The sequence below is a fragment of the Marmota monax genome, unplaced genomic scaffold (assembly GCF_021218885.2).
Source record: "Marmota monax isolate L192 unplaced genomic scaffold, Marmota_monax_Labrador192_F-V1.1 WCK01_AAM20220418_F8-fsc00022, whole genome shotgun sequence".
NCBI lineage: Eukaryota > Metazoa > Chordata > Mammalia > Rodentia > Sciuridae > Marmota > Marmota monax.
This window is the reverse complement of record NW_026695215.1, coordinates 20,885,711-20,911,674: the sequence shown is the minus strand read 5'-3', so window position 1 is coordinate 20,911,674 and position 25,964 is coordinate 20,885,711. Positions and strand designations below refer to the sequence as shown.

At 35.3% G+C, this 25,964-nt stretch overlaps 1 protein-coding gene across 10 annotated transcripts in view; it reads left to right on the top strand.

Annotated features, from left to right (window-relative positions):
- Positions 1-25,964, top strand: part of Cep63 (centrosomal protein 63) — a 52,660-nt gene that overhangs the window by 19,187 nt on the left and 7,509 nt on the right. For all 10 annotated transcript variants that reach the window (XM_046431419.2, XM_046431416.2, XM_046431423.1 and 7 more), the window contains 8 exons: positions 4,974-5,069; positions 5,876-5,998; positions 10,317-10,430; positions 18,241-18,474; positions 18,715-18,854; positions 19,595-19,732; positions 22,510-22,624; positions 24,327-24,524. In XM_046431419.2, the coding sequence (XP_046287375.1) occupies positions 4,974-5,069; positions 5,876-5,998; positions 10,317-10,430; positions 18,241-18,474; positions 18,715-18,854; positions 19,595-19,732; positions 22,510-22,624; positions 24,327-24,524 (1,158 nt within the window). The remainder of the gene's footprint in view (positions 1-4,973; positions 5,070-5,875; positions 5,999-10,316; positions 10,431-18,240; positions 18,475-18,714; positions 18,855-19,594; positions 19,733-22,509; positions 22,625-24,326; positions 24,525-25,964) is intronic.

The window sequence follows — 25,964 nt, the reverse complement described above, 5'->3', positions numbered from 1 at the left end:
GTACCACAGTTCCCTTATTCATTCAGCCTTATTCACCTAGGCTGGTTCCATATCTTGGCTATTGTGAGTTGTGCTGCTGTAAACATTGGTATGCATGTATGCTGATTTTAGTTCTTCTGGATAAATACTAAGGAGTGGGTTTGAGATCAGTCTGGGTAACTTAGCAATACTCAAACTGGCTCATATGGTGGTTCCTTTCTAGTATAATATTGTGTTATTATTGCAAGGATAGAAAAACACACAGTTTGACAGAATCGGGTTCCATAATAGAGAGACCTCACATGTGAACATTTGATTAATGACAATACTGAAGGGTAGTGGGATTCTTTTCCATAAATGGCACAACAATAGTAAAATGGGGTACAAAAGAAAGATTTTTTACTTTTACTTTGTATCATACACCAAATTCAGTTGTAGATGGATTATAGATTTTAATATGAAATGCTTAAAAATATTCTGGAAGATGATTTTAGAAAATATGTTAGAAATATGTGATGAGGGGATAGGGAAAAGATTTTTTAAACAATAATTGTAAAGGAAAAGGTTAATGGTTTGATTTTGGACTATGTTAAAATCACAAACCTTTTTACAATGCATAGCAACAAAGAATAGATAAAGTTATTATTATTATTATTATTATTATTATTATTATTATTATTATTATTATTATTTTGTGGTACTGGGGATGGAACCAAAGGTACCTTGAGCTACATCCCCGGCCCTTTTGAAATTATTTTTTATTTTGAGACAGGGTCTTGCTAAGTTACCCAGACTGATCTCAAACTTGTGATCCTCCAGCTTCAGCCTCCCTAGTGACTGGAATTCCAGGCATGTGTCAAGGTGCCCAGCTAACCCAGCTAAAACTTCTTTAGTTTAATAAGAGGTTAACTGTATGGCAGAATAGGCAAAAAAATTTTCATAGCCATTTCATAATTACCTGGAGAAAACATTGAAATGGCTAATAAGCATGTAAAAAAGTGCTCCATTTCACTGGTTATGAGAAAAATGCAAATTAAAACTTCTAGATACCACTAGATATTCACCAGAATGACTAAAAGTTAAAAAACTATGAATAGTGAGTTATCATAAGAACATGAAGTAGCTGGAATTTACATTATTGGTGGTAATATAAATTAGTATAATCCCTTTTGAAAACTGCCAGTTATCTACTGAAGTTACACTACAATGTGGCAGTTCTACTCCTAATACAAATATGTGGTACTTCTGTTCCTAACAGCACTATTCTTAGTAACTCGAAGCTGAATATAGCTCACATGTCCACGAATGATAAAAAAGATTTTTTAAGTTATGTATCCATACAGTAGAAGACAATATAGCATTAAAAAGAATGAGCTTTTGCTCCAGGCAGCAGTATGGATGACTCTTAAAAACATCATGTTGAGTGAAAGCACCAGCCCCGGAGAACATACCGTATGTATGGAATCATTATTCTGTGTGTATGATAGCATCATTTATATAAAGTAAGAAAAGAGACAAAGCAAAACTGACTGAGAATATTCAAAGTCAGAGTAGTGGTTACCTGTGGAGAAAGAGGCAGTGACTATTGCAGAGGAAGAGGCAGTCTGCTTGGAATGGTGGCCAAAATTGAGAGGATTATTCTCTGCTGAACTTTTCTGTGTATTTATTTCTTTCAGTTAAAGTTTATTTAAAAATAAACCAGTAGCCAGTTCCTATTTGAGTGGTTGAAAACATGCATTTTTCCCCCTCCATTTGGGCCTGGAAAAGTTTGGAAATTACTAATAGCAATGGTAACTTCTGAGAATTACATGATTTATCATGCTTCCTTTCCCCCTTACATACTAAAATTCTTGCCAATTTTTGCATTTATCTTTATATTTATACAAAGTATGTTTGTCCTTGTTTACTTAGTTAATTGTTTTTTTATATTAATAAATTTTATAAATTTTTTTAACTTCTTTTACTCTAGAAAGTAGTAAAAACAGAGTAATGTGAAGGACTAGAAGTTCTGTGACTATCTTGGTCATGTTAACTTCATTAACAGTTGATATTCTCACTTCTGTTATTGATCAATGATTTAGTGTTACATTATAATTAATAATACAATGAACTGGAAATTGAAGGTCTCAATTTTTCCTTTCCAGTGTCAATATGATTTTCTGGAAGAGGGGAGCAAATTCTACATGTTGCTTTTGGTGTGTTTTTTCAGAATAAATTTTCCAGATTTCACACAAACACACACATTCTCTCTCTCTCTCTCTCTCTCTCTCTCTCTCTCTCTCTCTCTCTCTCATACTCATACTCTCTAGTACAGTTTTGGGATGGACTTGCTATTAACTTTAACTGTATAGTGTATTGAAAAGAGATTTCAGTTGGAGTTGGAGGGTTTGTTCTGGCATTTTAGTTTGCAAATCTAATATGCACTCATTGGTTAGTATCTTTGTATTTTTTCTCTGAGTTTCTTTAGACTTTGTCACTCTGTCATCTGCATTTCCTTATTTATTAGGATAATTACCTGGAGATTCTCTGTTGCTGTTTTGTCTTGAAAATATTTTGTCTTTCTGCCTCTCTTTATTTGATAGGTAGGCTATGTGTAATTTGGGTATTTATTTAACCTGTTAGTGGTGGATGAAGAGATCCAATTGCTAAGAGGTCAGAGAAACTTAGATTGAACTAGAACCTCTTCTGTGCTCTTCAGGGAATCCACATGTCACATTATGACAAGAATCTGAGGAAGGAGAGACTATCAAGGGCAGGCATCTTCAAATGGGTTGTAAGGTCATGCCAGCAAACCCTCTCTTTGGGATCTGAGTTCTTTTGGGACATAGATGAAGAGCCAAATAAGAGGGATCGTGAAATATTGTAGAGTGGAAAGTGATGGGTTATTTGTTTTGTTTTGTTTTGTTTTCTCCCTTCGCCTTTGACTTTAAAAACCTTGGTCAAAGAATTTTTGCTGGGTTTGAGGATTCCATGGTCAGTTAATAGGTCTTATAAAATCACTCAAAGCTTTGAAGGTTCTGTACGCCTGTCCTATCTTAAATGTGACAGAGGGCCAAAGGGTCATAGCTATTGAAAGTCTAAGGAAGTTTGTGTGTGTGTGTGTGGTTCTTTTGGTGGTGAGTTATGTGTTTTAGTAGATAGATACCACAGGTCTACTATAATGGTAATCTGATTCTTTCCTTTCTTCTGTTTGTGCTGAAAAATCTTGTACGTTTCTACTGATCATTGTACTTACCTCTTGTTCCTTCACTTGCTAATTTTGTATCCTCAAGCAGATATGAGCTAGGAAATATGAATAATTAAGGCTTTTCAATTTGTGTTGAACAGATGAATGCTTACTATTTCTATGAGTATTAATATAGAAAGGTTTCTAGAAAGGTTATTGTACTTTGCATTTTTCTAAACACTCTGTGGGTACTTGATTCTAAATAACTGGCTTATGTAAATCATATTTTATGAGATCTTTACAATTTGATAGACATAAAATGCCCAATGGCATTTTTTAAACATTTTAAAAAATTATTAGCACATATTGTTTATACAAATTAATGGGTTTCATTGTGACATTTCCATACATGAATATAATGTGCTTTGATTGTATCCATTGATTTTTATAATTTTCTTTTGGTTACTGGTCATTTAGGTTTTGTAGGAATCATTTTTCTTATGTTATTACTCTATTGAAAGCTTAGTAATTTCCTGAATTTGATTTGTAAAAGTTTACTTATATATTAAAAGTTTAAAGCCCTTTGATTAGTATATAAGAGTAAGTTTAACTTACTCTCTTAATTTTGTTACTTGGATTTTTTAAAATGTGGAAGTTTTACATTTTTACACAGTCATATCCATCATTTTAAAATTACTTTTACATTTGCTTTAAGCTAGAAAGTTTCCTCTTATCCAGAAATTTGGTAAATATTCACTTAGTAGTTTTTTCTTCCATTTTTATTGAGTACATTTAATATTCTTTAGTTTGAATTTTAGAATACTTTCTCAAGTTCAAAAAAAATACTAGGATTTTTTTTATTGAAATTGTGTTAACTTCTTAGTCTTATAAGTTTATTTTTAGTTTTTTGTTTGTTTGTTTGGTTTTGAATTACTATTCTGTATTGTGATTGAGATTACTATCTCCAGGCCCCTGTTCTCCAGCTCCTTTTGTCTGTAACTGAAATTCTAATTGGTTGTGAAGAGAAGTACTGCTGGATACACCATAGTGAATCTCCACATCATGTACATACATAAGACTGGGATCCTAATTAGAATATGATGCATTTCATGTTTGTATAGATATGTCAAAATTGACTCTACTGTCATGTGTCACTAAAAAGAACAAAAACAACAAAAGAAATCAACTAATCTAACTTATTTACTAATAAAGCTGAGGAAAAAGTCTTGTTATCATCTCCATAGATGCTGAAAGGATATTTATTAAAATCTTTGATCTGTTTTTGATTAAATTCTCTTCATTAAAGAGGACCTGATTTATTTATTTAGTTGTAGTTGGACATAATACGTTTATTTTATTTATTTATCTTTATGTGGTGCTGAGGATTGAACTCAGGGCCTTGCATGTATGAGGCGAGTGCTCTACCACTGAGCCATAACCCCAGACCCTTATAGACTTTTTTAATGTAAAGCATTCTTGGTTTCTAAAATTTAAAAAACTTTATATTTTTAAATTGTTTTCATCAGTTTTTCTTATGAAAAAGATTGGGGAGAATAAATCAAATAGACAATGTGAATTTTCATCTAAACCTGGAAATTCTAGAACAGTTGTTTGTTCTCCATTTTTGGGGGAGTGTGTTATGAATTATTGAATATAGCTAGATATTTGAAAATATATACAATATATATAAACATACATGGAGCGTATGTACGTTCTATACATTTGAAACTTGTTTAAAAGTAAGTACAAAGGTTATTTCCTACTTTTATGTTCAGGGCTATTGTTTCAAAGCTAATAATGAAAAGTACTATCATCTATCTCCTTTTAGGTTGGATTGTTGAAGCAGCAGATAGAAGACCATGAAAAAATCAAGCAAGAGATGGCCATGGAGTACAAGCAAGAGTTAAAGAAACTACACGAAGAAGTGAGATTTTAGTTCTAATATATGTTGTTTAGTTGTCTCTTTAGTCCTTGAGAATTTTGTTAATGAGAGTCAGTTTCTACCGTAAAATTGAAAGTACTTATTCCATGGGAAGTACAGGGCTAGAGATCTATTTCCCTGTTCTTAAATCCAGGCAAAAAATCCTGCCTGATTATTTGTTCAATACTGCCTAGAACAAGAATTATAAAATATGTTTCTTGTTTGAGTATATGAAGATAATAGAATATTTTTATATAATTCTGTGAAATATTGCAAAAAATTTTAATATTTTGATTTTTTGAGTTAAATCACTTGATAGATTTTAAATAATGGAGGATCAAAAGCAGAATTTTAGGAATAAGAAAATTCTATCCATTAATTCAATTTTACTTAGATTTGGGAAAAACTGCTTTTATTCTGGTTTAATTATTACTGATTATCAGTGCCCCACAGCACTTTGGCTTGAGAACCATAGACCTAGAGAAAAGAAAAATAATTTTTATTTGCTGTTTTTATGGTGGAAGTGGGTGGTAGGGTCTTTAAGTGCAAGCTTAATGTTATAAAACCTAATATTTTCTTTAAAATTATTTTTCTCTTATTTTTCTATTTTTATTAGAGTTTATTTTTCATATGTAAGTTTCAGTTTTGTATTTCAATTGCAAATCTAATATGTTCTCAGTCTATTTTCAGTAGTATTGGTTAGCACTGCTCTTGCTTTCATAATACCAATTTGTGGCCTTGCCACTGTATACTAATTCTTAAATTTTAAATAAATTTGAATAAATAATTTTAAATAACTATGTCTACAGTTAGGCAGACTGAAAAGAAGCTATGAGAAGCTGCAGAAAAAACAAATAAGGGAATTCAGAGGAAATACCAAAAATCACAGGGAGGATCGGACTGAGATTGAGAGGTTAACTGGAAAAATAGAGGTATGTAATAATCACAATAGTGACTTCAGCCTTCATGTAGGAAAATGCTGTTTCTAATGGTGCTGTTTCCTGAAACCAATTTTCTGCCATCTCCAGGACTGCCACTGAGCTATTTCAATGGTGGGAGGGTGAACCACTCTACCTCCTATCATCACCTGGTTCCCTGTGGTTAATGGGGTTACTGGTGATCAGTAATACTCAACAGCGCAGTAGTACCCTTACAGGGCTTTTGGAATGTATAGAGACATTTTTTTGTTTGGTTGTCAAAATGATGGAGCATGAAACTAGCATTTAAGCAACAGGGACCAGAGATCGCAACCATGTCTGAGACTATATCCTAGAAAGGAGTATTGTACCCAGTATCTCCAGTATCTGGCGGTCCTCCATTAGCAGCATCCTTGTCTCACTGTATCTCAAGCAGCTGGTAGAGAAGGGGCTTAGTAAATACTGAAAGTACGTTTTTGTTTTTTTTTTTTCTGCATAGTGCTCTGTATATCAGATTGTTTATTCTCAGTTCCCATTTAGATAGAGCAAGGTATTCATCTCCACTTTTCCTGATTTTGTTTTTACTGAGTAACTCCATGGCTATTGTGTTTGTTGGCTCCAGAGGACCTAAGAGGGGGTGGTGAGTCAACACTGCTGAGAATGGAAGGAGCAGCACAGGACTGCCCCTCTTTGTACATCTGTCTTCTCATTAGTTCTTCACTGTACCTAAGAATCACTCAGTCTTTCAGGCTTTCTAAAATTCCCTTCTAGGAGTATGGCACGGGATCTAGGGATCTGCATTTTGTCCAGCTTCCCTAGCTGATTCTAATTTTAGAACAGTTCAACACAAATATTGCTTTCCCCTGGCCCTTTTCATTGATACTTTCTCCCCCGAATTCCTATATCCTTCTTGTTCCTCGTTGCTACTTCCTGACCTTTCTGTTCTTTTTCTACCTCCGAAACCCCACTTTTAATGTTCATGTCTTCAACCCATACCACCCACCAGTGTACGTATAATATAACCTATCATAGCTCTTGAGGATTTCACTGTCTACAAGGATGATGCTTCTAATACCCTGATCTTGGGTTTCTTGGCATCCTATTCTTTCTTTCTTGTTTCCTTTTTTGTAACTGGGGATTGAACCCAGTATCTCTCTCTTTCTCTCTCTTTTTTCCAGACAGGGTCTCATTAAGTTGCTAAAGGTCTCTTTTAAGTTGCTGAGGCTGGCCTTGAACTTGTGATCCTCCTGCTTCAATCTTCCAAGTTTCTTAGATTCTAAGTGTTCACCATTGCTCCCAGCCTTCATACATATATTGATATCTTCCTTGTCTCATTCATTTTTTCCTCTTGTCATTCCTTGTCTTTACCAGTGTTTGCAATCTCTTTAGAATCTCATTTTTAGCCACCATTTCTATCCTTTCAACTCATTTCCTTTAATCCTTTGATACTTAATAATCATTACCCATTCCTTAAAATGATTGAATTGTGGTATATTTCACTGCTCCGTGTCTACTGTGCTCTCACTTAAGAGTCCTTATCCAGTGTGAAGTTCATGGTTATATTCCTTATATTCCCCTCCATCTTCTATGACCCTCTCTCACTTCATTCCTTTTGCTTGTCAAAACCACAGCTCTAGTTAATTCTGCCTTTCTGCCCACTCTGCTTGCCACAAGTGGCTGAACCTAACCATGCTGGAGGACCTTATTTTAAATTCATAGTCGGGGCTGGGGATGTGGCTCAAGCGGTAGCGCGCTCGCCTGGTGTGCATGCAGCGCGGGTTCGATCCTCAGCACCACATATAAAGATGTTGTGTCCGCCGAAAACTAGAAAATAAATATTTTTTAAACATTCTCATTCTCTCTCTCTCTCTCTCAAAAAAAAAAAGGTTTAAATTCATAGTCATTTAACTGAAATGACTCCTACTACTACCTGGAATCATACTGTATTTCCTCTTTGTCTCCCAAGTTTCCACAGTGACTCTTTCATACTTCTTTTCTCTTCAGTCTTTCCACACTTGTTCCCATGTCCTCACCTTCAAGTGATAGCTTCCTTTCTGTTCAGACTTCTGCGCTGTGTCTACCCACCTACTTGTGTCAGTGCCCAGGTGCCCTGCCTTCCCTCCCTACTGGAGGAACTGGCTGTGCCTTCCCTCTCCTCAACCCAAGACGTCCTGTAGCAATTTTCCTTCTCTCTTCTGAATCTGCCTTATTGGATCTTTTCCACGAGCATCCAGATTTCTCTCAAATAACCTCTCTTGACCCCTCCCTCCCTCCTCTGTCTCATCTTTCTTTTTCATTTTACAGCTAAATCACTTCAGGCACCTAATCTTGTCTCCAGTTCTTTTCTCCCAGTTTTTCTTTCTTTTCTCCCAGTTTTTCTTTCTTTTTTTTGGAGGCGGGGGGTATTTTAAAGTTATATTCCAAATATGTATATGTTAAAATACACCTTACTGTCATGTATATATAAAAAGAACAAATAAAAAATAATAATCTGCCAACTTTCTTGCACATACTCAGTAAAGCTTTTTTCTCCTTGTGTTTTAGAAGCTATTTGCATGGAGGCCTCCACATTCCTAAAGCCTATGGCCACTCCTCAGCATCCTCATTATCTTTGCAGCATTAGACTCAGCTGGTCTTTCCCTCTTCCTCAAAACACTTTCTTGACTTGGCTTTGAGAAACATCACATTTTCTTCTGTATGTCACACTCATCTTCTGACACACTCATCTGTCTGTCTGTCTATATCTATGTTCACTCCCCTGATGGTCTCCTTCAGTCTTATAGCTTTAACATCGTGTATGTTGACAATTCCCAAATACCTGGCTGTGATCTCTCCTCGTTGTTACAGAGTAACATTAAACTACCTGTTTTACATATCCACTACAATGTCTAGAACTGTGTCAATCTTAGCATGTCCAAAGTAAAGGTCTTGACTTTTTTCTTCATCTCCCCAACACCATTTGCCATTTCAGGTGATGGTAGCTCCATTTCTCAGTTTCCCAGTTCTTTCTTTTGTAGCTTTCTTGACCTTTCTTTTCTCAGCACAATAACCAGAGTGATTCTGTTGTAGTGAAAGTCAAATCATGTCCTATACAAAAACCTTCGAGTAGCTTCTCTTAAAAGCCAGTTATAATTCTGTACATGCCTCATTTCCTGTTAATTCTCTGATCTTGTCTGCTACTTTCTCTTTCAGTCATTCCTTTCCAACCATACCAGCCTCCTTAAACACATCAGGATGTTCCCACTTCAAGGCTGTTCCCTCTGCCTGGAATAGTACAGCTTCTTCTTCATGGCCCTAGATGTTTACTTAAATATTATTTACTCAGTTTGGCTAGCCCCTTTAAAAAATTACAACCCCCATCTCTGAACATTTTATGCTCTGTTTTCTCCAAAAAACAAATTGCCATATAATGTACTGTATGAAGAATGTGTTATATGTTGCCCTTCAATTGAGTTGACTAGGATTTTGTTTATTAAACATTGTATCCCCAGCACCCACATGAGTACTGGTATGTATAATAGAATGATTGCGAGGATATAAAAAATCTGATTATCAATAATTATCCTAAGGAGTATGAGATGTCTAGAGTTGAGGTCCTAAAGGACCCTCATAGAAGGGACCCTGATAGTTTTTTTTTCCCTTTGATGTACCCCATTTAATAAAGATTGGGTTTATTTTTCTTGATCATGCAATCTGGAGTTGCTGCTGATCCAGCATTAATTTTGAACTCTTCAGTTTTGGGTTATAAATAAAATTTTAGTCAGAATTCCCATGTTATTCAAGATCTTCTGTTGAGGTAATAAAGATTTGTCTATTAAGGATATTGTGTTATCTGAATCTACTTGGTTCCTAAGACTTAAATACTGAGAAGGATTGGGCTACCAATGGACTTACCCATACATGTACTTGAATCTGTTCAGTTCCTGGGTTTGGAAATCAAGAATTTGAATAAGGAGGGTGTATGTAGTCATATTTTGAAATTTTAGTTATCTTAGTAACAGTCTTCTGAAAAATCACTAGAAAATGATAACAACCCTTAGGTGGCAGCAAATCTGTGAAGATGGTTATGGACCCTCTGTTCAACATCTGTGTTTCATACTTTTCACCATTAGGGTGTTAAATTTAGAAAGACAGATATCCAAAGGCACAGTATGAGAGGAATTCAGTATTGCTCTGCAGTTCTGTCAGCTAAGTGAGTAATGGGGCTCCTGCTGTGGAGAAAGGTGCAAGTGTATCCAGGGAAGTGGGGAAAAATTAAAGCAAAAGTGAATCTGGAAAGTAGTGACAGCAAGGGGAAGCACTTAAAAGTTAAGTACCTTAATTGGCTCCTCAGGAATTTCGTCAGAAATCACTGGACTGGGAGAAGCAGCGCTTGATTTATCAGCAACAGGTATCTTCTCTGGAGGCACAAAGGAAGGCTCTAGCTGAACAATCAGAGATAATTCAGGTAAGTTAAGACATTTTAACATAATGAGAGGCAGATAGGTTTTGATTAAATCTGACCTATGGTAATGCAACTTCCTTCTTTCTCAGCTTCTCTCTGCTAAGCCCGCTTTCTTTCTTGTGTAGTAAATCCACTCTCCTCTCCTTATGGGCCTATCCTTTTCAACAATTAAACATGCTCAGGACACCTTCCCCTCCCTCCTGCAGAGCAGCAGTCACACCTCCAGGCTCACTCTTCTAACCAAACTGCCTGCTCCTTTGCTCTCTCAGGTGCACTCTCCTAATCTTGGTCTCTCTGTCCTTCCCTTCTCTCTTCCACTCTTCTCTCTTTTCTCCTTTTCATTGGTCTCCTGGCTCTCTCTACTTCTGTCTATGCCTGGATTTCTCTCTCTGATAATTAGATACCTCCACTGAGGTGCCTAAGCTCAGCTGGTCTGCTTGTTTGGAAACAAAAGCTGAGAGAGTCACACTGCATTGCTGTGTACGTAACTAAAAGTAGTATCTTTTTGGTTGCAGAAACACTTGGAACAGTGGTAGAAATTTTTATGAAGAACTAGTAGCTTAAACAAAAATAATGGCCTGCCCTGTAATCCTAGTGACTTGAAAGGCTAAGGCAGGAGGATTTCAAGTTCAAAGCCAGCCTCAGCACTTAGTGAGATCCTATCTCAAAATGAAAAATAAAAAAGGGCTGGGGATGTGGCTGAGTGCTTAACTGCCTCTGGGTTCAACCTCTGGCATCAATAAACAAATAAACAGACACACACCCATATAGATACCTAATTTAGGTATTTGTCTTTTTAGGATATTTGTAGCTCCTTTTTTTCGGGGGTAGGGGAGGTACCAGGGATTGAACCTAAGAGTGCTTAATACACATCCTAGCCCCCCACCCCTTGTTTTTTTGACACAGGACCTCAGTAGGTTGCTTTCAGTCTTGCTAAATTGCTGAGGCTGGCTTTGAACCTATGATACTCTTGTCTCAGCCTCCTAAGCCACTGGGACTACAAGCATGCACCACCACACCTGACTTACTTTTTTAATTAAAAAATGAGAACATAGAGGGAAATGAATATTTGTGACCATCTGTTATGTTCTAGACACCACCTCTGCTTCTCTGCTTCCTATATGCAGTTTATATGTTATTTGTTTAATATGACAATCTGTCAAGGTTAGTAGTTATTTCAGTTTATAGAATGAGAGGAGACTGGTTAAGAGAGCTAGACAGAAGTTTTGTTTTTGTTTTTAAACAGGCTATTTGTTGTTTTAAGTCTTCATACTATATTAACATTTTGTTCATTTTCCTGAAATGTCAGCTGTCAGGTAAACTATCAAGAATAGCTCTGCTGTATGGGACTCTACTCAGAATGACAGGAGAGGACCCATAGCAATTCCAAGGGAAAAAAATATATATATTTTAAGGTACAGGAAGCTACTGAGCCTGTACAGGACAACAAAATTCAACAGGATTTTTTGATCTGAGTGCTAAAGTACTATGCAAACTTAATTGCTATAAGATATTGTTCTGGGGCTGGGGATGTGGCTCAAGCGGTAGCGTGCTCGCCTGGCATGGGTGCGGCCCGGGTTCGATCCTCAGCACCACATACAAAGATGTTGTGTCCGCAGAGAACTAAAAAAATAAATAAATAAATACTAAAAAAAAAAAAAAAAGATAGTGTTCTATTCTAAATATAGCCTTCAGATTGCAAAAAAAGCAATCTTAATTTTTTCAGTTTGCGATTATTTATCCATGGTGTTATTACTGATTGTAGATCCTTTTTTAAAATTGCTGTTTTCCAATTTCAAATTATTATTGTGATTATTAGCTGTCTAATTAAAACTTCATTGTTAGTAAAATGGGATTTTTATTTACCATAATTCAACTAGAGCTAGAATAAGCAGCCTTCAGAGAGCCAACATCTGTTTTCCCTACTAAGAATATGTGAACTATTCTTCTGATAGTTTTGTTTAAACTAAAACTGAATGTTTAACTAAATTGTCACTTATAAATGTGTGTCTCTGTCTCTTTTGGCAAACTAAACAAAATTAAACCTTTCTGTGACTCACTATGTACGATGATGTATATTAAGTTTATTTAGGGGCTGGGGATGTGGCTCAAGCGGTAGCGCGCTCGCCTGGCATGCGTGCGGCCCGGGTTCGATCCTCAGCACCACATACAAACAAAGATGTTGTGTCCGCCGAAAACTGAAAAATAAATATTAAAAAAAAAGTTTATTTAAACATTTAAATAAACATCTGTGTACTTGTTACCCAGCACTAATATCTACCATCATGTTGCCAGTTTTTTTGTTTTTGTTTTTAAATTGTGATTAAAACATAACAAAATTTGCCACCTAAGCAGTTTTTAAGTGTACACTGCATTCATATTAACTGTATGCACATGGTTGTACCATAGATCTCTAGGACTTTTTCATCTTGCAAAACTAAAACTGTGTACTCTTCCTCACATTTTATGTTTGGCTAGGATGTAACAAAGCAAATCATAGACATTATCATCTTTCCCAACAGATAAGGACTTAAAAAAAACCTACAGTAATTACAGTATTACAATAACAAAATAATATCTTTTTAATATAATTTTAATGTCCAGTTTGTTCAAATTCTCCAGTATCTAAAAACTCCTTTCATTGTTGGATGTAACTTTTATAGTCAGGAGTCTAGTCAAGATTGATTCATTACACTTGGTTGATGTATAGGTCACCATTGAACAATAACAGTAGAAAAGCCAGGAATTTCCGTGGGTAGATATTAACACATCACCACTCCCATTTAAAAAAATTCTTGGTATAATTTATTTCTTGCATATTGTTAGCATCTAAAAATAGAGTTCAGAAGTAGCTTCTTTTTGTGTTACATATTTCCTTGAATTCTTTTTAGTCAGCTATTAAAATTACATATATGTTCATTTTATAAGAATGAGGAAATATAGATAAAATGAGAAATAATATCATCCATCATTTCATCCTAGAGATTCATTATGATTAATATTTTGATGCAAATTTTTTCTGTGCTTATATAATGCAGACTGTTACATTCCTGCACATTTGTTAGAAATTAAGTTGAATGCTCGGATTTGGGATGGGAGGAGTCGTTTTATACTTAAAAAAAAAATAACAATAGCAAATTGTTGTAAGTTTTGAAGGTAAGTGATGAGTATATGGAGGATCATCATCTTATATCTCTGTATCTTTGTATGTTTGAACTTTTCCATGAAACATAATTTAAAACTGTATAGAGTGTTTATTTTGACAGTCACTATGCTAAGTACTTTATAATACAGTGTTGTAATTTTCAGTGCTTTAAGGTGTTTTCTATTTAAAGATGACATGTGAGCAAATGTGAAGTTATCATGATTGCATGGAAGTTCATTTTCCCATTAAATGTATTATAATTTGTGTAACCAATTCCTTATTATAGAAATTTAGTTTAAAATTTTTCAGTCTTATAAATTGTGCTTCGATGAGCATCCTTCTATGAACATTTAGGAGTATCTGCCCATTTGTCTTTTTAATGGCCCTAGAATGAAATTGCTGCATCAGAGTAGTTGTACATTCTTAAAGATTTTAATGTATCTTTCCAAAGTGCTCTGCAAGATGGATTGATAGGGATGTCTTTCAGCAATGTGTGAGAATGACCATTTCCTTACACTTCCCCCAAACAGGGCACTATTATTATATATTTTTTTAGTTATTCCACCTTTAGGCTTATCTTTTCTAATCTTAAAAGTAAAAAAAATACTATATAATTTTTTAAACGTTTTTACATTTTTTAATTGGTTTTTATTCGTTGTACATGATAGTGGAATGCACTTTGACATATTGTACACAAATTGTGTACATTGATCTGGCTGTACATGGTGCAGAGTTACACTGGTAGTGTAATCATACATGTATATAGGGTGATAATGTCTGTCTCATTCTACCATCCTTCCCATCCTCATCCCACCGTACCACACCCCCAGCCTCCTCTCATTCCCCTATACACAATCCAAAGTTCCTTCATTCCTTTCTACCCCCACCCCACCATTATGGATCAGTATCTGCTTATCAGAGAAAACATTGGGGTTTTTGAGTTTGCCTTATTTCACTTAGCATGATATTCTCTAGCTCCATCCATTTACCTACACGTGCCATAATTTCATTCTTCTGTAAGGCTGAGTAATATCCCATTGTCCATTCATCTGTCAGAGGGCATCTAGGTTGGCTCCATAGTTTAGCTATTGTGAATTGAGCTACTCTAAATATTGATGTGGCTGTGTCACTGTAGTATGCTACTTTTAAGTCTTTTGTATATAAACCAAGGAGTGGGATAGCTGGGTCAAATGATAGTTCCATTCCAAGTTCTCTGAGGAATCTCCATACTGCTTTCCACAGTGGTTGCACCAATTTGCAGTCCCACCAGCAATATATGAGTGTACTTTTTCCCCACATCCTTGCCAACAACCATTGTATTCTTGATAATTGCCATTCTGACTGGAATGAGATAAAATCTTAGCGTAGTTTTGGTTTGTATTTCTCTAATTGCTAAAGATGATGAACATTTTTTTCATGTTTATTAATTGATTGTGTTTCTTCTTCTATGAAGTGTCTGTTCAGTTCCTTATTCCATTTATTTATTGGGTTATTTGTTCTTTTTGGTGTTAAGTTTTTTGAGTTCTTTATATATCCTGGAGATTAGTGCTCTATCTGAAGTGTGTGTGGTAAAGATTTTCTCCCAATCTGTAGGCTCTCTCTTCACATTATTATTGTTTCCTTTGCTGAGAAGAAGCTTTTTAGTTTGAATCCAGCCCATTTCTTTAAAAAAAATTTTTTTTTGGTTGTAGATGGACACAGTACCTTTATTTTTATTTATTTTTATGTGATGCTGAGGATTGAACCCAGCGTCTTTCACATGCTAGGCGAATACTCTACCACTGAGCCACAACCCCAGCCCTTCCATCTCATTTCTTGATTCTTGATTTTGCTTCTTGTGCTTTAGGAGTCTTGTTAAAGAAGTCAGGTTCCAAGCCACCATCGTGGAGATTTGGGCCTATTTTTTTTTGTATTAGGTGCAGGTTCTCTGTTCTAGTGCCTAAGTCTTTGATCCACTTTGGGTTGTTTTTTGTGCAGGGTGGGAGTTTTAATTTCATTTTGCTACATATGGATTTCCAGTTTTCCCAACATTCAGTTTTCCAGCCTATTTGTTGAATAGGCTATTTCTTCCAAAAATACCATCCAATTATTTCTATTGCTTATCATTTTTTAATTATGAGTGAAGTTGAGCAGGATATATAAAGAACTCAAAAAACTTTCCATGTTTCTGTTTTCATGATTTTCCAAATTATTTGCATGTTTTACTCATTTTTTTCTTTTAGGATGTGTGTGTTTTACTATTTTGAAAGAGTTTTTCATACATTAAGTATGAAGTATAAGCCTTTTGCTATTACATTTAGGTTGTGTGTGCTTTACCCAGTTTACTTTTAATTTTGCCAACTAGTCTTTTTTTTTTTTACAGAAATATAGTTGTTTTATAAGCAATATTAGAATTGCTTACCACTCATTTTCTTCTTTAGGGTTTCTTTCATGTCATAAAATCTTCCCAAGGACAAGATTTCTTCTAATGATTTCTGATTTTTTTAAATACATATAATATAAAATTTATTGTGGTATCAGTTATTTGATAGAGGTCTCAGTTTTTTCAAATGTTTGTCTATATCATAAGGATTTGACAGAATTATTCTAAAATTCAGGGAATGATAACTGTTATTAGAGTGGGCAGCTAAAGTGAGAGAGACAGTAGGGGAGGGCTTGGGATGGGGGTTGAATTGAAATCTTTTTCTGATTTGTGATAATATTTCCTGGTTCAAGAAAACTTCTCCAGATTGTGAGATTGCTGAGAACAACATGTTAAAGAGCAACAAGAGCTTTTTATTTTTTAGGGAGTCCTAGTATGAAGGCATTACCATTGTAGACATCAGACTCTTAGCAAACTCCCCATCGTGTCAATTCCAGATGTATCAGTGCAGGCTCAGCTCTGCAGCAGCACACCATGCTGCAGCCTGAGGAGCCTGGGAAACTTCCAGCACTGCTGTGTCTGTCACCATAAACTTGGCTCTTTCCTCGTTAGTTATTTTCACTGTGATTCATGTTGTTGAAATAACTCCACTCACTTAAGTAGACTAGTTAAAGAACTGAATCTTAGAACACTAAGAGATGTTTCTGGTTTCTGGTTAATTAGTGGCAGTACTCAGTGCAAAAAAAAAAAAATCTAAAAATATATTAACCTTAAAATGTGTCTCAAAAGGCAGATATTTAAGAAATAAATGATCATTGTTTTATAAGTGGCTTACTTGATTTTTTCTGACTTTTCTTAGTATTGGAAGAGGTATTCTTGAGATTAGTACAATGCAGTGCTAATTGAAATATGTAATTTAAAAATTTCTAGTGGTCACATTAAACTTGAAATTAATTTTAATAATATCTTATTTAATCTGGTATGTCAATAATATTATCATCATATTTACATTCTTTTAAAAATGTTTTCCTAGGGGGTACTTTACCACTGAGCTATATCCACAAGCCTTTTGATTTTTTTTTTTTTTTTTTTTTGAGACAGGGTTTCCCTAAGTTGCCTTGGGCCTCATCAAGTTGCTGATGCTGGCTTGAACTTGGGATCCTCCTGTCTCAGTCTCCTGAGTTGCTGGGACTATAGGTGTGTATCACCACACCTGACTCCAGTCTTTGTTTTTTTTTTTTTTTAAACCGAGCCTTTGAAATTCCATGTATATTTTACATCTGAAACATATATCAGTTCAAACTAGCCACAAATTTAGATGCTTAATAGCCACATATAACGAGTGACTACCATATTAGACAGTATAAGCCTAGTATATTAATTCTAGTTAATGAAAATTTAGAATTTTTACTTAAGATGATGTATTTTTCACTGTGCTTTTAAAAAACCTATGTATTTTTGCACAACTGAAACAGTAAATCAATAAAAGAATGCTATTTACTATGTTGATTTTTCAAAACTAGAAAGTTGTTTAGATTTGAAGTTGCCAATCTAGATGAACTGGTTTGCTTAGATAAGTTAGCCATAACTTCAGCAATGTAGTGAGACTCTAAACAAACTTATCAAGACCCTATCTCAAAATAAAATAAAAATTAATAGGATTTGAGATGTAGCTCATTAATAAAGTGCCCCTGGGTATAATTTCCAGTACTAATAAGAAAGAAAGAAACTAATTTCAAATATGTTATGTTTTGGTTAAATCTTCTAGCTTAGGAAATGTCCAAAAACTGATGATAGATATAATCTCCCCTTTCCTTCAAGTACTTTTCCTCAGTAAATACAATTCTTCAGTCTCCCTACCAGATTTAGATAGCATTATCTGGTCATTTTGAATAATCTGAATCCAAGTCTTTGTATGTATCTGAAAAGAATGTTAAAACAGAATATTTAAACTACATACAACGTAAACATACTTTGGGGGTGGGTAGAGAGTGAAAATTTAAGAAGTTTGGTGATTTTTACAATTTTAATATCTGAATTTCTATCGGAAATAGGATAATGTATTATAGTTCTAATTTCCTATGTGTAGGTGGAATAATGCAACTGTGGTCTTTTTAGATAGTTGGGCAGCCTCTCTTCTGAAGAATCCCCTTATTTTCTCAATTTTTTTCTACACCTTCCTAAGGTACTTATATTTTTTAGTGAGCTAATGCTTTCTATTTTTCAGTTTTATTTTATTCTTCCTTATTCATTGTTTGTTCTTTCATCATTTCCCTTTTACCCATTGATAATCTGTGTGTTTGTAGGCTCAGCTCAGCAATCGGAAACAGAAATTAGAGTCTGTAGAGCTGTCCAGCCAATCGGAAATTCAGCACCTGAGCAGTAAACTTGAGCGAGCCAAGGACACAATCTGTGCCAATGAGTTGGAAATTGAGCGCCTTAACATGAGGGTTAATGACTTGGTTGGAACCAATATGACTATTCTGCAGGAGCAGCGACAAAAAGAAGAAAAACTGAGGGAATCTGAGAAACTATTAGAGGTGTGTTTTAAAATTACTAGACTTGAGGGAAACGTGTGTATGAGTATTCTAAGAGAATAATTAACCTAGAACTGGGTTCCAAAATCTATGGTTCTTCCCTACTCTATAACTGATGGCTCAGATATAGATGGCTGTAATAGTGCCTGTTATGTACAGTTTGATTCCTTGGCTTCCTTTTCTGATGAAATAGAAGAATTGTAATACTGTATAATTTCCCCCTCCCCCCTGAGTACTTTGCAGGCTCTGCAGGATGAAAAGAGAGAATTGAAGGCAAATCTTCAGACTCAAGAAAATTTCATCCGTGAGGCAAAAATGCAAAAGGAGAAGCTACAAGCAAAATTAAAAGTAACTGGCACTCAACACACACCAGAGGCCATAAGGTGTGTTTAATCTTAACTATTATTCATTTTACCTACTTGGTGGTTTGACTTTAAGCATTGATACTGCATGTTCACAATTTTGTGTTTGATTATATTGTGGATTTTCTTATTCAGTTTTGATTTCTAAGTTAGATTTTTGTAGGGTTATAAAACTGTGAATGGTTAGTTTTTTATGCTTTCATTTTGGGTTCCTAACCAAGGCTGACATTTAGAAAGTTAGAAATCCTTATTCCACACTCTTGGTAAAATCCAGATCCGAAGGGAATTGTAGTCCCTTCCTGGAAGACCTCCCTTCCTTGGTGTAGAGTAGGTAATGATCAAGCTAACCCTTTTAAAAATATTCCTAAAACTAATTTTAGTTTTTCATATGCATTAGGGTTTTTAGTGGAAAGTAATAGAGTGAGCTATTTTCCTTTTGTTTAACTTAACTCTAGAATACTTTTATTCTTTCCAGAACTGTCCTGTATCTTATCTTTGATGTATGTGTCAAGAAGGTGATTTTGCCATTTAATCTGGCTTTTCTCCAGGCCAAATCCCAGTTAAGAAGGGAGTAAATTGCTGCTGACTCTTGGGAAGTAGCATTTCTTGACTCTGCTCTCCCAGTATTTTTTTCATAAAGCAGGAGACAAACTGATGAATTCTTAAGAGCTTAACTACCCAAAACAGTTGGGAATAGACTGTGCATTGTTTTTGTTTGGAACGATTAAAGGCTTGTAACAATCATTTGTGTCCTTCCATAGGCCACTGGAGGAGTCCCAGGCAGAAAGGAAGTACACCCCTCAAGGGCAGGAGGACATAGATAGTATGCTTTCCCATCTGGATTTCACCCATGCAAGTGAAGAACTTCTGCAGGCAGAGGTGACTCGTCTTGAAGGCAGGTAGATAATTATATACACGTTTCAAAAACTGAAAATTTTTTTTTGGTACTGGGGATTGAACTGAGCCCCACCCCCAGCCCTATTTTGTATCTTATTTAGAGACAGGGTCTCACTGAGTTCCTTAGCACCTCGCCATTGGTAAGGCTAGCTATGAACTTGTGATCCTCCTGCTTCAGCCTCCTGAGCTGCTGCAATTACAGGTGTGTGCCACTGCACCCAGCTCAAAAACCTAATTTTTAAGGTGAATTTTTGATCACCGTATTTATCCAGTATGGTAATATAATAGTCTCAGTGAAAAGTTTTTTTTTTCCCTCTAGCATCCACAGATGACTTTTTTATATCTTTGAGAAAACGTAAGCAATTAATTTTTCTGTCTAATCTTTCTACCACCAGATCTACTGGTCTGCTACATCTGTGCCCATAATCTGTGGATGAACAGATAGATGTACTTCTGTGCTCCTAAGATTTACCCATCCATTTGTATCCTGTTTCTGAAGCTATTTCCTTTTTTCTTCTACTTCATGAAGTTCTTCGTCTCTGTTAGATCTTTTCCACTGATATAAAATAATCAGTGTAATATCTCTCATTTTGGAAAAAATTAGAACCCTCCTTTAATCCTATATCATCATCAAATTACTTTCACATTTTCCTGCTCTCTTTAAAAATAACATTCTTTAAGGAGTTGTCTGTACTGTTTCTACTTCTTTATCCTTAACTTGTTTAGAACCCCTTTAGTTTGGCTTGGAGAGTTCACAGAACACGTAGTGCTCCTCCTTTTTGTTCTGCCGCCATGTTGAGATTTCCTTGGATGTTAATTGAATCCTCACCAATGCCACACTATACCCAACTAACTCCTGTTGTCCTGCTTCCAACTTTTTTGACTGGGAAATAAGTTTATGTTTGTTGTGACCATATTAATCACAATCATTAATATACTAACATTGTCTGTATGTAGAAGATCAGAAATACTATTATCTTTCAGGGAAACAAAGAACATCAACAAAAAGTGCCATTCTACACTTTTTAGGTTAACTTTAAGTAATACATTTTTTTGTCTTCAGTTTTATTTCTGAATTTGGAAACCACTCAGTATTTTCTGAGTGTTTTCTCTCCATGTTAAATACTACAGCCCACCACCACACGCACATATTTTTGTTTCTTTTGGTGTACTCAACATATTCTTTGTGTGCATTCTTTGCATGTATACATGCTTTAGGTTAAATAAAATAAAGTTCATCATATTTTTTATATTGGAACTGAAGTTTATTACATTTTTTTATTGATGGACTTTTTTGTTAATCTTTTATATGTATATTTATTTTACTATCCTTTTCAGGCATTGAAGCTGTCAGTGTTTCTGACCGGTAGCATTACTTTGGGCACTTGAGCCTCTGTAGGCCCTGATTTTCCCATCAGCAGAGAGTACAAGATGGTTTCTGATTTTTCTTCTCTCTGAACTTCAGTATTTGGCACATTGTAATCATGTACCAAGTACTAAACAAATGAACATTTTAGGATTTTTAGAAATAGGTAAAATTAGAATAAATGGATACAAACACCAGTGTTCAGTAATAAACCAGTGGCTTAAATTTTTTTTCTTTCAAAAAAAAAAAATAGAGTACTATTTTAAATGGTTTGTATTGTTTAGTTCGAACAAAAATATTTCCTAAAACAAGAAATGGGGAAATTTAATTAAGTCTTTTTTGTGCTCTTATATTACAAAAATGATATTTTCAAATGATAGTTTATTTGGTAAGTTGGTTATGTTGATGAAAGAATGTAGATGAATATTAAGTGTTCATGAAACAGTTGAGAACCATATGATGTAAGGGCTGAGGGGATAATGGCTAAATTTGTAGGGAGATAAGCAGTGAAAGACTTATTCTAAGAGGAATTCAAACAAGCAAATTTGAGGCGGAAAATCCAAGAAGAGTTTTACATTCAAACTATAAGAATTGAAAATAAATTGTATTTAAGGTCATTAGGGGAGTGAGGGTTAGGGTCCCTTTAATCTGGGAAATGCTGATTTGATTCTTGAAAGGGTGTTGGCCGTCCATTGCCAGGTGGGAGGGGAAGGAGGTACTTTGTAGTCCAGGAGGTGATACACTCTTAAGAGACAAGAAGCCAGCATAGCAAATGATAAACCATGAGGTTTATCATCTTAGGAGCAAAAAGATCATATTAATAGAAATGAGCGTGAGGTAAGAGAGACACTATACCTCTCTTCTTAGGTTTTTATATCTGATGAAGTATTGATTCTTGAGTAAGGGTAATGAGTCAGGAACTCTCGAAAAGTTATCCTTGTGGCTATGCATAGGATTATATGTAATTATGTGTTGTGAAAAGTGACTCTATGGTAACAGCTCTGTGTTGGTGCTCTCTGGTATATTAGAGATAAAAAAATTAAATTTTTGTTAACTTTATGATTTTTTTGTAGCTAGTTTAATTTTAAGCAGAGAGAAGTATAGGTAAATACAGAAATCAAAAGTATTGCCAAACATTTGGACGGTCCTAAAGACATTGGAATAAGATTTAATTTGGGCTGTAGACTAATGTTTTAACATAGTAGCTGGATATTTTCTGGTCATCAAGAAGGATAATTGGAAGACTGAAGTGTAGCTTAGTGGTAAGTGCTTGCCTAGCATGTGTGAGGCCCTGGGTTCCATCCTCTGCACTGGGTGATTAAAAAAAAAAAAAAAGTAAATTAGATAATTTAACTTGTGGGTTTCAGGACTTTTATTTTGTTTTAAATATGTGACTGTGTCTGTGTAATACAGTTTGGAATCTGTGAGTGCAACATGTAAACAGCTGAGCCAAGAGCTAATGGAGAAATATGAAGAACTAAAGAAGATGGAAGGACATAACAATGAGTACAGGGCAGAGATTAAGAAGGTAAAAACCTATATGCCTGGGATCACAAAACTGGACATATTTTTAGACTGAGGTATGGGTTGGGAGGTTAGAAAGGTCTTTATTTATTTTTTCAGAATTGTGAAGGGTTATGAAATGGATCTTGTGGATCATTTTTTTATTTTTATTTTTTTTAAGAGCATACTAGTTTGGTTCATTTTGACAAAATCTTACATGCATGGAATTTGATTTACTCTATTTCAGTCCCTGCTCTCCACATTCCCTTTCCTCCTCCCTCCTCCTATTCCACTTTTCTACTCTACTGAACTTCCTTTCACTAGGTTTTTTATTTTTGATTTATTTTCTACATATACATAAAGGTAGAATTTTCTGTGGTAGATTTATATATGCACATAGCTTTATTTCATTAAATTCATTCCCTCTCCTGTTTTTCCTTCCCTCCCTCCCAGGCTTCTCCTCTGCTCCACTGATATTTTTATGATATTGGATTCTCCCTTTATCCCCTTATTTTGCTCTGGATTCTGCATATGAAAGAACACATGACCTTTGATTTTCTGAAGCTGGCTTATTTCACTTAGCATGATGTTCTCTATTCCATCTATTTACTGGCAAATGCCATAATTTCATTCTTCTTTATGGCTGAGTAAAACTCCATTGTGTAATATAGACCACATTTTCTTGATCCATTCCTATATTGACAGGCATTTGGGGGGGTGGTTCCATAATTTGGCTATGTAAAGTGTGCTGCTATAAACATCGACTGTATCACTAGTAGTATGCCAGTTTTAGTGTTTTATTTTTGTTTTTTTGATTAAAAACTGAGGAGTGGGATAGTTAGGTCAGATGATGGTTTCAGTTCTATTTTGGGGGGGGGGATTTTCTATATTGGTTTCTAGAGTGGTAGTATTAATTTTTAGTCCCACCAAAAGTGTATGAGTGTACCTTTTCCCCCACATCCTCACCACATTTATTATTTGTATTCTTGGTAATTGCTATTCTGACTAGAGCGAGATGAAACTTGGTGTAGTTTTTTTTTTGTTTGTTTGGTGCTGGGGATTGAACCCAGGGCCTTGTGCATGTGAGGCAAGCACTCTACCAACTGAGCTATATCCCCAGCCCAAAATCTTAATGTAGTTTTGATTCGCATTTCCCTGATTGCTAGAGATGCTGAACATTTTATTTTCATATATTTGTTGGTCTTTTGTGTTTCTTCTTTTGAGAAATGTATTTTAGGGTTTTTTTGTTTGTTTGTTTTTTTAACCTGTTTATTGATTGGAGTTAGTGTTAAGTTTTTTGAATTCTTTATATATTCTGAATATAAATCTATAGGGGTTATTTTCAGTGGGAGAAAAAAATGTAGTCCAAAGAACCACTTAATATTTAGGAGTAGAATGTGCTCAGGGCAAGTGCCTTCTTTCTTTCGGTATTTAATTATTGTCAAGATAATCAAAGCCTGCTCATTCTGAACTCTAAATGTTATTTTAAACATGTCTCAATGAAAGCTTTCTCTTTTTGAGAAATAATAAATGATGATGAGTATAACCTCCTGACCTTCAGTGTAGATATGGAAATTGGTAAATTGCTAATTTTCTGCAGAGTTAATCCAGGAAAGATGTTGTCCTGAGATAAGGTAATGATACCTTTGTTTATTAACCATTAATATATTTTTCTGTCTAAATGATTTCTCTTAACTTTTGGTGTTTTACTTTCTCCTGTTTTATAGTTGAAAGAACAGATTTTACAGGCTGACCAGAGTTATAGCTCTGCACTAGAAGGAATGAAGGTAGAAATCTCTCAGTTAACTCGGGAGCTGCATCAGCGAGATATCACTATTGCCTCTGCCAAGTGTTCTTCCTCAGACATGGAGAAGCAACTCAAAGCAGAGATGCAGAAGGCAGAAGAAAAAGCAGTGGAGCACAAGGTTGAGCCTGAACAAAAATTCTATGTGATGTTCGTTTTTGAAGGTTGAATTTATTAAAGATGTAATTTCCATGGTATTTAGTAAATTTTTATTAGATACCTACTTTGGTCTCAGGGTATGCTAGTTAGCAAGCAGCCTAGTAAGAATTTTGGGGAGGTGACAGTGGGTGCAGACTTTTGTTAGTGGTGTATGCAAAGTGTTAGGAATACCTAGGGATCGTGGATCTAGATCACTCAATGAGGCTTCCCAGAGGGTATGGTGCCTAAGTTAAGACCTGAGGACTGAATAGGGATGAGCTGGGTGAGAGGGGAGGAGGAGTGTGTCAGACAAGGGAAGTGAGCACAAAGAGGTCTCTAAGAGAATATAATATGCTGGCTGTGCTTGAAACTGGAATACAAGTGGGTTGAGTGGATGGGATGAGGCTAGAAATCAGGGACAGGCCCTGAAAGTTCCAGTGAGCTCTGTGAAGGCTTTCTAGTGTGATCTTTAGGTCAGTAGAGAATGCTGTAGGCAGGAGTACAAGGTCCTATGGTCTCAAGTGGAAAAGGAACAAGGAAGCAAAGAGAGCACTCCTGTGCTGGAATAGCAGCAATATACAAAAATAAAATGGTCTGAGCAGTGGATACAGGATGTAGAGGGAAATGGATGCGTTCTGGAGTTGGTAAAATTGCCTGGGCTTTGTATTTGATTGGACAAAGTAGATGAGATAGATAGATTTAAGGAAAGATGCCATTCAGGATTTAAACTTAAACAACTGGAAAGTGGTGCTCTATAATGAAATTTGGATAAGGATAATGAATTTGTGTGAGCAGTATACTTAGTAGGGAAGTTGGTGGAGGCAATTGATTTGGCTTGTTGAATTTGAGAGAAAGGCTGGATTTTTTGTGAAAATGTCTAATAATCAATGCCACAGAAAGCCTGGAGTTCAAGGTTAAAATCTGGGTTAGCTATGGTAGTCCTTCCTTACATGAAGCTGATGTTTGAAAACTTCTGAGAATCTTAGAGATTATAATGAAAAAGCATAGAATATATAGGGCAGTGACTTGTACCAATCTTAGGATACTTATTACTTAAAGTAAAAATGATATTGGAATGGAGCTTAAAAAAAATTGTAGCATTGAGGAAGCTACCAGATAGTTTTTGGTAAGGAAGAAGGAAGCCAAAGAAGGCACGGATCTTTTCAAGAGGAATAGTCAAGCAGAAAAACTAGGAGAGTTAGGATTGAAAACCAGTTAGTATGTTGTTAAAGAAGTGCAATTGGATGTGATGTTGGAGGTGGAAGTCAAGTTGGAGAAGACTAATGCAGGAAAGTGGTTAGAGGTTGGCCTGTGAACTGAAGCTTTGCTGCTTCATACCTTGTTCATCTTCATGGAATGATAATCACATATATGTTAATTCACCCAGTAAATGCCTTCAACACATCCTTTTGAAAAGCATGTG